Raw genomic sequence first — 15,813 nt, 5'->3', positions numbered from 1 at the left:
ACAGTTTAGAGCAGCTCTCTCTCTCCACCCTGGCTGTCTAATCTGAACCTGCTGGGGCAGCATGGGCCCAGGTCACATGCCTGTAATTGATGGTCCATTCACTTCTAACCCTCTCAGTAGTACTTAGATGCACCTTTTGGGACTTTCTCCAGCTGGAAAGTGTTGAGCTCTTTAGCAGAGAAATTAGATGGGCAGGGACAGGTTTTCCCTGGACCCTCTGTCAACCGTATCCTCACCTGGAGAAATAGCTACATTCTCCATCAGGATGTTACATGGAAATGATCCCCACTCCATCAGGATGTTACATGGAAATGATCCCCACTCCATCAGGATGTTACGTGGAAATGATCCCCACTCCATCAGGATGTTACATGGAAATGATCCCCACTCCATCAGGATGTTACATGGAAATGATCCCCACTCCATCCGGATGTTACATGGAAATGATCCCCACTCCATCAGGATGTTACAGGGAAATGATCCCCACTCCATCAGGATGTTACATGGAAATGATCCCCACTCCATCAGGATGTTACATGGAAATGATCCCCACTCCATCAGGATGTTACATGGAAATGATCCCCACTCCATCAGGATGTTACATGGAAATGATGCAGATGTTGGTTTAGTGAAGACTTACAGCCACATTACTCACAGCTCAAAAAGTAGCAAATATCATGAGTCAGGTTACCTAACTAATGATACAGTGAAGATTGAGACATGGAAGAAATACAAATTAGATGATATTGTAGAGAGAGCAAATCATCTAGAGAGTTTGGCATCTTATTTGAAGCTATAAAAAATATTTAAAACTTACAAGAAGAATCATTCAGTCCCATTCTACCCACCGAAAACAGCTAAACAGTTTCTGACTGAGAAGGAACCAAGAGACGAGAACAATATAGAATATCTGCATCTTCTTCCTGTCTTTCTGCTTTGTTAACATTTATTTTAAAGTTACATTTAATTATATGGATCCCCCAGTGTGTCATTGGTATTGAACTAACAGCTGCGGCTGGTGTGAGCACAATGATGCACGTATCAAGATGGACTAACAATGAGGTATACTCCATAACAGACTTTAACTGCCATGTAATAAATGAAACAGATATGCTTTGAACTGCTGCAAGTGGTTGCTTCTCAAGTTGTTACATAAGTTAATATTTCCTTGTTTGATGGCATTGTTGTGTGCACCTAGGATAGTGAAATCAGTCACTGGAGTTCCCCCTGTTTGCCAACGGTTTGGTCAGAAAACCTGCAATGCAAAGTTAATGTACACAAAATCAGAAATGGGTAACTTCCCACTGGGCACATACTGGTTGAATCACAGTTGTTTCCACTTAATTTCAATGAAATTACATTGAACCAACGTGGAATAGACGTTGAATTGACATCTGTGCACAGTGGGTTACCATGGTTATATGTATTTTTATTCACTACAGAAAATACATCTGGATTTATTAAAGAGATTTTATTAAAATGCCTTATAAAGACGATATCATAAAATGTTCACGTATTCTTTCGCAAAACGCATTGCAAAGGTCAACGGCTCAATCTATTTTATGAGGACAGGACAGTGGTGACACTGTGTTCCACACCTTAAAAACCTCCACATCCTTTGATCTCCTGTAATTAATGAACCTATCCTCATCAGACTGAGTCCTGTGTTTATGATTAATAATAAAACCATCTCTATAGTCTCTTTAGTTCCAGAATCATGTGGATGCTACCCTGATTACGGTTAATCCTGAATGAATCGTGAAAAATGATGAGTGAGAAAGTTACAGAGGCATAAATATCAGACCCCCCAAAAAATGCTAACCTACCCTGTTATTGGTAATGGTGAGAGGTTAGCATGTCTTGGGGGTTTGATCTTTGTGCTTGTAACTTTCTCACTCATCATTATTCACGATTCATTCAGGATTATCCGTAATCATGGTAGCATCCAGAAACATATTCTATTCTTATTTACAATAAAAGTGTCTCCAAAATGATACAATACATTAATTACCATTCATTTCTATTGGGCACAAAATTATCTGAAACACAACCAAAACTAACTGCAAATGCATCCAACAAGTTTGTATTGTCACAAGCTTGATTAAGTCATTTCGTGCTAGGAATATGGGACCAAATACTATACTTTTAACTACTTTAATACAAATATAAGTGAATTTGTCATAATACTTTTGGTTCCCATAAAGTGCAGTAATTTCTACACGGTTCACCCAATATGGATGAAAATACCATCAAATTAAAGCTGACAGTGTGCATTTTAACCTCATAGTCATTGTATCATTTCAAATCCAAAGTGCTGGAGTACAGAGCCAAAACAACAACAAAATGTCACACTGTCCAAATACTTTTGGACCTCACTGTAAGTGACGCGGCAAGGTTAAGAGTATCATTAAAGAGAACAAATCCAGATGGACACTATGACTGCTCACTAAACAAACTCACTAAATGATGATTCATCTCTCTTGCCTCCTCTCAGTGTGGATTCATGAGCAGCCTGACCATTGAGGGGTCATGGTCAGCTCTCTCTCTCCTCTCCCTTGGGTGTCTGCATGTGAGAGATGCTATGGTCAACAGAGCACCCCTGGGGCCTATCCTAATCCCATCACACAGTCCCCTCTGTCTATGGAGGCCTATGGAGTGATCCCTGACGACCCCATCGTTGGAGACAAGCCTTGCTGATGAAGTAATGCAGTTGGCCCTGTAGTTGTTTGTTTAATCCAGTATTTAGAATGATTTCCATTGAAATGATGTGTCGTAATCTTGGGAGTTGATAGAAACTCTACCCTGTTAGACATGATTCATTTATTTATTTCTGTGTTACTACCTTTCTTGAGAAGCTGTATTGTTTGCCATGATTCTGCAGTGATAAGGAGTCAGACAACAGTCTGGTAGAAGGTTTAGGGCTGGATTCAATCCGTATCGCTGAAGTATCATGGAAGATCCGCTTTCAAATTAAAGCTAATTTAAGATTGAGCCGACCTTGGCAGCGTTTACCGTGAATGCAGTCTCCTGGAACGCGGGAACATTGCCTTTAAATTTCAATCAAGCTATAACACGGATCTTCCTCGATACGGATTGAATCTAGCCCTTCATCTGTGATTAGGTCAAATGGGAGGTGAGTGTTAGCAGAGTGGCTAAGGCTCAGGGATTCTGTGGGACTGCAACCTTCCTATGAATGCTGTCACTTATGGGTCTGGCTTCATCAGTGTGTCTACAATGTGAGAACATGCCCCACTCAGCCCCCTACCATGGCTGGACTCACTTACATCAGCAACATGGGCCTTCCACGTCACCACCATATGGTCCACATTCACATAGGCACTGGGAAAGAAGCACCCTCAGCATCATTATGTAAATGCTGATGCCAAGGCCTTGGTTGACCCAGGCAGCAAAGTAGACAGAAGCCCAGCCTGAGGGAGGGGCTGAGGGGCTCTCTCTCTCTCATTCCCATGCAGAGACACTGAGGGGTTGGCTGTCAGAATCAAGGCCACATGATAATGCCTCAGCTGATGCACGGCAGGCCATTTAGTATGTGTTGCGTTTGTTTGGGTATGTTTTTTTCTGGATCTCAGACGCCATTGGGCATACAGGCCTATAGCAAAACACCTATGAAACAATGGAACAAGGTGTAAAACAAGCCAATACTAGAATGAGTCCAACCAAGGACTTGTATACATGATTTTATGTTTGGGTTCAAATGTCTATGGTCTCGTGCGAGAAATACTATCTTGTGCATCATTCAGACCAACCAAAATTAGGGCACATTAAAAAAAGAATAAAATCTCACATTGCCAGTTCGAAAGGGAAAGCCCCACTGGTATTTGGCAGTTGAAACATTTGAATATTTGATTTCTAAAAGCATTTATTTTGTATTCCACATTGATATGTTTCTTTGTATTCACATTGGGAGTTTCAGTAGCATGTCACAACTCAAAGCAGACCTCTCCCATGACTTGCGAGTACTTCGAGTCTATGCTATGTGGACCATGGGTGACTTCATATTCAACTTGCCTCAAACAGCCTCAGCTGTTTGCCGTGTTGTACGACACACTAAATGTGAATTAATTAAAGGACTGATAAAAATGAATTAATGTTACTACTTTGTCTGACATTACAGATTACTTAAATAAAATTACATCTGAGAATCATTGTTTACTGTTATGGTACTAATAACAATACTTTTTATCCTCTTTATACACCGTATTTGCTTCCATTCCTAAGGTGGAAGCCAGCGTGCTGATATTACCTCAAATCTCATCAGTACATTTTGTTTTGATTTTAAAATAGGTGTTTGTCGCCCTCTGTTGGTTAAGCATAGGACAAGCCCACACGCTTTGAGTCTTGACGTGGATTTAGTTATCCACTAGGGGTCACTATTGTGCATCCCTCTTTGACTTGAGACCAATGATGTGTAGAGTATATAAATAAATATACACTGAGTGTACAAAACATTGAGTGTACAAAACATGCTCTTTCCATCACATAGACTGACCAGGTGAATCCAGGTGAAAGCTATGATCCCTTATTGATGTCACTTGTTAAATCCACTACAATCAGGGGAGGAGACAAGTTAAAGAAGGATTTTTAAGCATTGAGGCAATTGAGACATGGATTATATAAGTGTGCCATTCAGAGGGTGAATGGGCAAGACTAAAGATTTATGTGCCTTTGAACAGGGTATGGTAGTAGGTGCCAGGCGCACTGGATTGTGTCAAGAACTGCAATGCTGCTGGGGTTTTTTACGCTCAACAGTTTCCCTGTGTATCAAGAATGGTCCACCACCCAAAGGTCATCCAGCCAACTTGACACAACTGTGGAAAGCATTGGAGCCAACATGGGCCAGTTTCCCTCTGGAACGCTTTCGACACCTTGTAGCGTCCATGCCCCGACGAATTGAGAATATTCTGAGGGGAGGGTGTAACGCAATATTAAGGTGTTCTTAATGTTTTGTACAGTCAGTGTAGGCTATATATACTGAACAAAAATATAAACGCAACATGCAACAATTTCAACGATTTTACTGAGTTACAGTTCAAATAAGGAAATCAGTCAATTGAAATAAATTCAGTAGGCCCTAATCTTTGGATTTCATGACTGGACAGGGGCGCAGCCATTGGGGAGCCAGGCCCAGCAAATCAGAATGAGGGCTTTATTACAGATAGAAATAATCCTCAGTTTCATCAGCTGTTCGGGTGGCTGGTCTCAGATGATCCCACAGGTGAAGGAGCCGGATGTGGATGTCCTGGGCTGCGAGGCCGGTTGAACGTACTGCCAAATTCTCTAAAACGACATTGGATGCAGCTTATGGTAGAGAAATTAACATTCAATTCTCTGGCAACAGCTCTGGTGGACATTCCTGCAGTCAGCATGCCAATTGCACACCTTTTATTGTCCCCAGTACAAGGTGCACCTGTATAATGACCATGCTGTTGAATCCGCTTCTTGATATGCCACACCTGTCAGGTGGATGGATTATTTTGGCAAAGGAGAAATGCTCACTAACAGGGATGTAAATTAATCAGTGCACAACATTTTAGACACGCTTTTTGTGCGTATGGAACATTTCTGGGATCATTTATTTCAGCTCATGAAACATGGGACCAACACTTTACATGTTAAGTTTCTATTTTTGTTCAGTATACATGAGTTTAACCTCTACTAAGCTACCATGTGGAATTGTTTAAAGATGGTCATCCCATGGATCATTTGATTTTGAATTTTAGGACCCCTTTAGGTATAAAAAAAAATAAAGGATAAAATATTGAATTTGTCCTTTACTATAGCCCATAGAAATGCATTGAATAACACATTCATAAATCGCTAAAAAGACAGTCAAAAAATAAATCATAAGGAATAAAGTTAAATGTCTGTCCTGTATCTAGGAGATATAAGAAAGCTCAGGAAATATTGTTGTTTGTTGGCACAAAACTACCTCCATACTTCCATTAATTTGTATAGGTTACCTTCAAACGAGTCCCGTGACACTTGGGGGTTCGCTGGTCTCCCATTTCTACAGTTGTGCCATATTAGTTTGTAGCCCAAACGATTCTGAAGCTACAGACAGAAGTTGGCACATCAGCTTTACCGACTTCAGACGAGTCCCGTGGTGGTTGTAGAACAAAACCAGTGTTCGTGAGAGTCCCATCTTTCCATAGAGTAGTCCTATTAGTTTGTAGGAGAAAAACGATTTTCGGGATGTCTCATGGAATGACAAACACCGCTGTAGCTCGGCCATCTTCCACCGCAGATGCGAAGGCGGACATAGACGGATGCAGTGGATTTGAGACGCAGCCAATGCAACAACAAAAAAAGAACATCTCTCTAGTTTAAATTGACAGAGTTTGATGGGGATTTTTTGTTTGTTTTGTTACTTAGACTCTTTAATTGCTGGGACTGTTCACTTTATTTTAATAGCCAAAAATGCAAAATGCTCAATACAGAATTCTGTTCCAAAGAAAATAGTAAATATAAGAGACATTGTGTATAATGTATATTTTTTCCAATTCCATCCAACTTCATGTGCTGGTTGTAAAGCCTAATACAGGCAAATTCAAATCTGGACCTCGAAGCCAGTTCCACTGCTGATGTTTATTCTTCCCCTCAAATCAAGGTCGGATTTACAAAGACGGTGGATAAATGAAGATGTCTCTCCCATAGACATCAATGCAATAGCAGCTGGCTCTTGTCTACTTAGTTAATTGAACCAGAAACCCCCACACAAAAAACAGCGAGTCTCGCTTCCTCTTCAGTCTCAATGACTTAGACTTGGGACACCAAGTGGGCGCAATTAATTATCAGGTAAAACAGAAAACCAGCAATACTCTGCACCTGCAGCCTCAGATTTGAATACGTCCAGCTTTGATTATCAGATCCCATTACAATAAAACTAAAGTAGGCCTAAGTATAACTTGATCTAGGGTACATTCATGCCAATTCTGTTGCAAAACGTTCTGCAACAGAAACCGTTTACTCCAAACAGAAAACGTTTTGCAACTAAATCTAGTTTATTGGACAGATTCTGTTTCATTCCTAGAGTGAACGTTTCATTGCAAACCCCTCATTGCAAAACGTTTTGCAACAGAAACAGTTCACTCTAGGTACAAAAGAGAAATAAACTGGGAGGACCTACCAGAATTTTTCCAATATAAACTAGTTTATTGCTAAATGTGTTGGGCGTAAATGTTTCCACTGCAAAACATTTTCGCAATACTGACTAATGAATATACCGAAAGGAAAAATAAATGCCAGCACACTTGTCTTGTTGACGGTCCACAATTTAATGGATATTGTCTACAATTACATTTATCTAAGAACCTATACATTTGTGGAAAAGCAATGCTGGAGTTCCATTTCTACTCCAAGGAAAAAAAATCTGGCTTTAATGATGGGCAAACAGTCCTGTGGTTCAAGATACCGATTTCACTTTCACAAGGCTACAGGAACACACACAATATTTTCTGGAAATTATGGCTGAGCCAATGGTTTTTGAATGGGAGTCATCAGTTGATGGATGGACAACAGAGACTTGTCTGGCAAAACGAACAATAAATCAGCCTCAGCCATTACACAAATCGCTCCTTTTCAGTTAATTGGCAAAGGTTCCCCATTGAAGTTGTACAAACATAAGTATTTAACAAAAGACAGGCCAGAAGACCAAGATACAGAACATTTTCTTTATTTCAGTTACTACAGAGCAGGTCAGCCTAGAAAGGAAGCCTTCCTGTCAATTGGTCTCATCTCCTGCACATCCTAGATTAGAACTTCTGGAACTGCTTCTTGGCTCCAGCGGCCTTTGTGACCTTGAGGACGTTGAACCTCACGGTCTTGCTGAGGGGTCTGCACTCTCCGACGGTAACAATGTCTCCGACCGAGACGTCTCTGCAGAGAAAAGGAGGGCATTATTGGAGCATAATCCTGAAGTGACCAAGGCACTGCTGTTCTAGGTATGACAACGTCAAGATAATCCAAGGGAAATTGAGAAACCTGGAAACCACTGTGCCATCTCATGTGATAGGTAGGTTCAAACTGCATCAGCGTTGCCATTAGGCAGTGTCGTCAGAGCCACATGGGCTTGGAAGACCATCGTGAGAAAAACATCATTTGCAGCAAACATCAAATCTGATTTAATGGAACTTCAACTGTAGTGCAACAGTGAGTTACAGCCATCCTTGCAATAGGAAAGGCACTAGCTAGGCATGATGAGCCCATTATTGGATACAGCCTGGCCAGCAATTTAATCTGGAGAAAAAACATGTGTAAGGAAGAGAGGTTAAAAAGGCTCAATAGCATGACAGGGATCATCTTACCTGAAGGCAGGTGAGAGATGGACAGACATGTTCTTGTGCCTCTTCTCAAATCGGTTGTATTTGCGGATGTAATGCAGGTAGTCACGTCTGATGACGATGGTCCTCTGCATCTTCATCTTGGTCACCACGCCTGAAAAGGCAGAATCAGGTCAATGTGTGGTCAATCTTAGAATACATCTAAGCACTGATCTAGGGATAGGAGTAGACCGTTGAATAGGGTGAGCAAGGGGGTTTGGGTCATTGCATCAGTAATGCCATAAGCATTGTCGTCATAACCAGAAGGCTTGGAAGACCATCGTGAGAAAAAACATCATTTGCAGTTCAGTGAGAAAACAGTTGGTAATAAAGGGCTCTAAATGCCAAAGCTGACTGTTTTACATCCAAACCAAAAACAATGAACAGCAAGTCAATTTAAACACTAACCGGAGAGGATACGACCACGGATGGAGACATTTCCAGTGAAGGGGCATTTCTTGTCAATGTAAGTGCCATCAATAGCCTGTTGAAACAACATATGTTAGGTTCTCTGCAACTCCTTCCAAAACTCTCAAACCTGGGTAAAAATAAACTATTACTGAACAAAAATATAAAGGCAACATTCAACAATTTCAACGATTTTACCGAGTTAGTTCATACAAGGAAATCAGTCAATTGAAATAAAATCATTAGGCCCCAATCTTTGGATTTCACAACTGGAAAGGGGTGCAGCCATGGGTGGGCATAGGCCCACCCACTGGGGAGCCAGACCCAGCCAATTAGAATTAGTTTTACCCCACAAAAGGGCTTTAGACAGAAATACTCCGTTTCATCAGCTGTTGGGGTGACTGGTCTCAGATGATCCCGCAGGTGCAGAAGCTGGATGTGGAGGCCCTGGGCTGGTGTGGTTACACGTGTTCTGCGGTTGTGAGGCCGGTTGGACACACTGCCAAATTGTCTAAAACGACGTGGGAGGTGGCTTATGGTAGAGAAATGAACACTCAATTCTGGCAACAGCTCTGGTGGACATTCCTGCTGTCAGCATGCCAATTACACGCTCTCGCAAAACTTGAGACATCCGTGGCATTGTGTTGTGTGACAAAACTGCACATTTTAGAGTGCCCTTTATTGTACCCAGCACAAGGGGCACCTGTGTAATGATCATGCAGTTTCATCAGCTTCTTGATATGCCATAGGTGGATGGATTATCTTGGCAAAGGAAAAATCCTCACTAACAGGGATGTAAACACATTTGTGCATTTTAGAGAAATAAGCTTTTTGTGCATATGGAACATTTCTGGGATCTTTAATTTCAGCGCATGAAACATGTTGCATCTATATTTTTGTTCACTATAGATGCCAAAAGCCCTCTTATAACTGCATCAGTGTTGCCATTAGGCAGTGTCGTCAGAGCCTCAGGCTTGGAAGACCATCGTGAGAAAAACATCATTTGCAGCTTGCAAAGAGCAGTTAACCATACAAGCTAATTGACTACTAGACAAGGCTGGTGTCATGTATTCCAAAGACAATTCAACAAATTAATCATACTGCCCATAAGGAGCACAAATGTAGTTTTTGGATAGTTTAGGTCGTTGGGTAAGTTACCTCTCTTGGGGTTTTGAAGCCTAGCCCAACGCTCTTGTGGTAGCGTGGGAGCTTCTCCTTGGCCACCTTGCCACCTTCACCAACCAGAACACGCTTCTTGTTCTGGAAGATGGTCGGCTGCTTCTGATAAGCCCTCTCGGTCTGTGGGGAAAATACATAACCAGGTCAAAAAAATGTATCTATGCAGGGACTAATCCGTCGCTCCATCATGGATCTGAAAAGACCCATCTTCAAGTTACACTGCATCAGTGTTGCCATTAGGCAGTGTCGTCAGAGCCTCATAGGCTAGGAAGACCATCGTGAGAAAAACATCATTTGCAGGTAAATCAATGTGCGTTTTGAAATAGACCTGACTACTGTGCATTCATGTTTACAAAATATTGTACGTTCATGAACAGATAAGCTGTAGATCTGAAAGGATGCACTAGCAAGATTTACAATTTATGAAGCTGGCCATAATGAAAGTTCAGAAAAGTTATATCTGGCTGCAATCAAAAGTAAAGCAACATAACTAGGTAACTAAAACTATCCATAACATTTGGAATATTAAAGTTGAGAAAGTAGACACCGCAGGTTCGACAGTTGAGTTTAGCCAACGAAAGGGTGATCCGTCTAGGTAGCCAGCCAAGTTAGTGTAAAAAACTAACCGAACTTCTCGTGCATACATGTATCTAGCAATGACATGTTTAAGCTATCAACTCTGCCATAAGTCAGTAAACTTCGATTTTCAACTCAGATGAAGCATACGCAAAATGCTGTAAAGGCCTAGTTAGCAAACTTCCTAGCTGGATCTCCGACAATGCGCTCCACAGCACAGGGCCGGGAACGCGATAGTCGAAGTTGATCATACAATTAAGGGCCCGGTCTACTTTGAGATACTTCAATCGCGTGTTCTTCGCTTAACTAACGCTATTTATTGTACACTACGATGCCATGGCGTTTATTTTTCAGTCAAAAAAAGCACAATCATTTCGCCACGCTGTTTTGCTGAACGTACTTGTGCGTCCGCCATCTTTGCCAGCCGAGTCGTAAAGAGAACTAAGCATGCGCGCGACGGACAGAAGTCAGAAAGGACAGGATATGACGTTTAAGAAAGGGCAAGGCAGAAGCGGAACGTTGGATTCCATTTGTGTCAAAATGTTTGTATTCATTGCTGATTAAACTTGCTATAGTCTTAGTTTTTTGTAAGTTGACTACTCATAAATGTTAACGGCCCTCTGCATAGTGCAAGTTGGCATTCGTGAACGAGCAAAACGAAGCCACTCCTCTGTTGCGGGAAACATATGTCACATGACTGCAGGCGGACGCGGTCTCGAAGTAATCTTAGTAGAAGATGGCAGCGCCGTCGGGAGGAGGCGATTCAGGTAAGTGATATAACTATGATAAACCCAATCGATACGGAATTGTGCCACTGATATCGTAATTATCGTGAGCCGGACCGAAAAGTATTTGTTACGATTTAGCTAACTTGTTAAATAATTGAGGTTTGTTGTTGGTTGGACTCAGGCGTGTCGAGCTAGCCAGTTAACGTTAACTGGCTAACTTAACACAGCCACCCCATCGCTGAAACGTCCGTACAAATAACTATGTAAGATAGCTAGCTATCTAGGAAAGCTCAGTTATTGTTATCTAGCTGTTCAACTGGGGGAAAGTGTTATAGTTAACTTGTTTACGTTACTCAACACGCTAGCTTGTAAGCCTGTATGTGATAGTTTGTTATAAACAATTAATTGGTATATACATATACAGCCCAAACGTTTGTTTTATATTGGATATTCGGTTTTCTCTCGTCAATAGCTATTGAACCAAGCATGCCATGACAATGAATGCTGTATATTCTGAATCAGGAGGGGATGGAGAACACCTTTTTTTGTGTAAATCTTAGATTTCTTTTGAGTATTGAAATCCGAAAAGAAAATGAGAAATTCACACAAGAACTCTGGATTGTTCTCCATCCTCCCCTGATTTAGAATATAAAATTTTCATTGTCATGGCATGCTTGGTTCAATAGCTATTGACGAGAGAACTGAATACTAGTCAGACTAGTATGTGAGTGCTAGCTAGCTATGTTTAAATTTTAGTCATTTAGCAGACACTCTTATCCAGAGTGACTTACAGTTAGTGCATTCATCTTAAGATAGCTTGGTGGGACAACCACATATCACAGTCATAGTAAGTACATTTTTCCTCTAAAGTAGCTGTGGGATTATTTAAGATACTCTTTGAAGGGGTAGGGCTTCAGATGTTTTCGGAAGATGGGCAGGGACTCTGCTGTATTCAGGGGGAAGCTGGTTCCACCATTGGGGTGCCAGGACACAGAAGAGCTTGGACTGGGCTGAGCGGGAGCTGCCCTCCTGTAGGGGTGGGAGGGCCAGAGGTGGCAGTCCAACGAGTCTTCGTACTTAATTGTCATTCCAGAAACATCATTGGTAACTAGCCTAACTGTAGTACATCTTGGGCCAGCCCAACTGTTACTAATGTCAGTTGACAAGTCAACTTCTGAATTGAGCCAACTGGTGTTTTAACTTTGTTTCACATTAATTAATGTCACACTGAACTGGTCATGAGACATGCATTCTTCAGTAGCTACTTGTTCAAAAATGTCTGTGTGTCACATTTCAAACATGTTTAGCCTATTACGTAATATATTTATGACTGCCCAGTTTCAATATGACAGACACTCATACCTGGCTGACCCTACCCACGTGACTCACAGTCAGGAGGACTTCGAGAGATAGGTGTCAGCCAGACTACCCACACATAGGCCTAGTCTTAAATTGCCTCTACCGGCCCTTGGTTTATGTCCTGGTAGTACTCTAAGTCCAGTGCTGCTTTGTGTTCTCAGGTAATGGAACTGATCAGGTACTAGAACTGGGAAAAACATTGCTGACAGAGTGAGTATACCTTCTTGTTTACTCCTGAATTTGATCTTTATTCTTTATTCACATTTGTCTGATTAGGCTAATCAGGCTGTAATACACAATTTAATTGGTATATATAGCCTGAAACATTGGAGTGCCAAATCTTGTAAATGTTCCTTACAAGCCAGAATGTTGAATAAAATAAAATGTGAACTTACTTTACCGGTTGTCTGTGCAGTTTGTCCTTCAGCCACTCTAAATTTGAGACAAAATATCCACAGGGAAGTATCGTTTACCAGGTTTTTTAGAGAGCCGGTAGGTATATGGTTCTGTTGGCTTGTATTTCTGGTGTGTATTTTCAATCTACTGACGGATGCGATGTAAACACTTACACAATATGTAAACAATAGCCAAACTTAGCCAAACCACAGACCAAACATTGCTCGCATTCAGCTGGCGGTGGCAAACCTACCAGCTCTCTAAAGTCTGGTAAACCAATACTTTCCTATGGATATTTGGTCTGAAATTTCGAGCGTCTAGAGGACAACCCGCACAGACAACCAGTAGAGTAAATTCAAATGTCATTTTATTCAACATTCTGGCTGAACATTTTATAAGATGTTGCACTCTGTTTCAGGCTGTATATACCAATTAATTGTTTGTTACAGCCTGATTAATCAGACACGGATCACATATACTAGCTGGTTGTTTACCCGTGACCCTCTCTTTGCAGTTTCATCTACGAGCGGGTTCGTCGCCATGGTGACAGCAGTACTCAGTTGTCAGTGTCACGGACCCAGTTGGGCGGGAGTGAGCTGTGTGACCCCAACCACAAGAAACTGGCCCTGTGCCTGCAGCAGATTGGGGATGAGCTGGATGGCAATGCACAGCTCCAAAGGTATCTTCAACCAAGGACTTAGAAAGGGACTCCAGCTCTTTGCTTGAATAGATAATCACTTTGAATTGATCTCTGGAGTTTGTGCAATACTCAGAGCATCTCTCTTGTTTTTCCCTTCAGTATGATAAATGATTCTGCACTCCAGCCCAGCCAGGAGGTTTTTATGAAAGTGGCCTGTGAGATCTTCTCTGATGGGAAGTTCAACTGGGGCAGGGTGGTGGCACTCTTCTACTTTGCCTGTCGGCTGGTCATCAAGGTGAGTGTTGGCAGTGGTAGTATTTTATTTAGCTCTCCTTTCTCTCTCTCTCTCTCTCGTCCTCTGTTAGACAAAGGACACAGTCAGAATAGATTCACTGTCATGTAAACTGTAGCGCTTGTTTGGAATGGAATTGCATTTTATACGTTTTGGAATGAGTTGGCTTCTTCATTGCATAATAAGATGACACCGTCTTTTTCTCCTCAGGCTCTGTTGACCAAAGTCCCCGACATCATCAGAACCATTATCAGATGGGCCACAGACTACCTGCGAGATCATGTGATCAGCTGGATTACGGAGCAGGGTGGCTGGGTAAGGAATCAGTAGATGTGCTTTTCCCACATTGACTTAAAGGTTTCATACATGTTTTTTAATAAACTTATTTTAGAAATTGTGATGATGGTTGAAGACAATGGTGTCTCTCTTTTCCTAATTCTTAGGAGGGAATCCGTTCCTACTTTGGCACTCCCACCTGGCAGACTGTGGGGGTGTTCCTCGCTGGAGTTCTTACCACTGTGCTGGTCATCCGCAAGATGTGAGGGGGAGGAGAGCCTGAGAGAAGAAATGACAGAGGGAAGGACAGAAGACTGGGAGGGAAACTGGGTAGTAGAGGCAGACATGATGTGAGAGTGAATGGGAAGTGTTTCTGGGGAAGGAAAAGGTGAGAAATAGAGTTGGGGGATGGAAAAACAGCAACGTTTGAACCTGATCAACCACTCCTCTTTCCTGCCCTCCATTCATCCGTGGCAAAGGATTGAGAGTCAGATTCAAAGTTCTTACCTCTGTTCCCTACACAGCTGAAAATGTGAGCAGCTCTTGACTGCACACACAGGAGAGAAGGATGTGTACAGACTCAGCCAGGGCACATCTTTTAATTTATTTATTTTTTATTTCTTACAAACAAGTCGCTGAATGACATTTTGTTGCTTAAGTCTTCTGACATGAACTGAATATTCTTGTCCTCAGGTTAGCCATGAGAATCTCCTATGCTTTCCTGCTGCGCTTTATTTTTGTTACTTCTCTTCCATTGAGTCTCTCCTTTTTCCTATGATCATTCTCTCCGTGCGTCTCATCATGGTATCTCTGCTAGAGTATGCATTTTGGGGTGTGTGTCTGTGAGCATTTACGTGTGATCATAGGATCAACAGATGTTGCAGGTACGTGTGTGTATGTGCAATTCTACTGCAGACACACACAGCACTGTCCTTCTCTCACAGATGTTTACCCCTCTCTCAGCAAAGTGTTCAAAGTACTGTATTCTATGGTGGGCTATTTAAAAGTAGCCCATACCATAATCCTTCACAATCAAATGCTCTTTTTATAAACCTTGTTAATGTGTAAACAAATAAGGAAACTTTGTGTTTTTTTTTTTAAAAATCTTCTACAATAAATTGCTTTGATATTGTTCACATTCTTCCACTTTTTCTATATCTTTTCTAAACTCATGTCTCCCAAAATAATCTTTTTGTGTGACACTTGTTTGTTTTGTATGTTGTAATATGAACATAAAATAAAAACATTTTATGGATTGCGATCATTATTTAGCTGTGACATATTTGGGGAAAGATTGTGGGGTGTGAATGAGATTAATTTAAAACTACTGCCTGCTTGTACACTAATTCTCAACTGGAAGTATTAAATCTAAAGAATATGTCTAGTAGTAATTGGATTTGAATGATTCTTTCCTATTGATCAGCAAATGGATATGAAATACTTGAGTACAGCTTTTATTTCATTACATGATTCCATGTGTACCGTGTAGCTCAGTTGGTAGAGCATGGCGCTTACAACGCCAGGGTTGTGGGTTCGATTCCCACGGGGGGCCAGTATGAAAATGTATGCACTCACTAACTGTAAGTCACTCTGGATAAGAGCGTCTGCTAAATGAGGTAA

The 15,813-nt window shown here is 41.5% G+C and overlaps 2 protein-coding genes across 2 annotated transcripts; one reads left to right on the top strand and one right to left on the bottom strand.

Annotated features, from left to right (window-relative positions):
• Positions 1–7,677: 7,677 nt before the first annotated feature.
• Positions 7,678–10,991, bottom strand: LOC311103528 (small ribosomal subunit protein uS17). Its single transcript, XM_084145103.1, has 5 exons — positions 10,903–10,991; positions 9,906–10,046; positions 8,748–8,823; positions 8,325–8,454; positions 7,678–7,896 (listed from the first exon to the last, which is right to left on the bottom strand). Exons 1-5 carry the CDS (start codon positions 10,915–10,917, stop codon positions 7,773–7,775), a joined length of 486 nt encoding a protein of 161 aa, XP_084001229.1. The 5' UTR covers positions 10,918–10,991; the 3' UTR covers positions 7,678–7,772.
• On the top strand, positions 10,976–15,287 carry LOC311103526 (apoptosis regulator BAX-like). Its single transcript, XM_084145101.1, has 6 exons — positions 10,976–11,269; positions 12,751–12,799; positions 13,500–13,664; positions 13,785–13,920; positions 14,128–14,232; positions 14,361–15,287. The coding sequence occupies exons 1-6, from the start codon at positions 11,239–11,241 to the stop codon at positions 14,457–14,459; spliced, it is 585 nt and encodes a 194-aa protein (XP_084001227.1). The 5' UTR covers positions 10,976–11,238; the 3' UTR covers positions 14,460–15,287.
• Positions 15,288–15,813: the final 526 nt, after the last annotated feature.

Source organism: Coregonus lavaretus (assembly GCF_964263955.1).
Source record: "Coregonus lavaretus genome assembly, chromosome: 28".
Taxonomy (NCBI): domain Eukaryota; kingdom Metazoa; phylum Chordata; class Actinopteri; order Salmoniformes; family Salmonidae; genus Coregonus; species Coregonus lavaretus.
The sequence above is the reverse complement of the archived record's forward strand: the minus strand, read 5'-3'. Positions and strand labels throughout refer to the sequence as shown.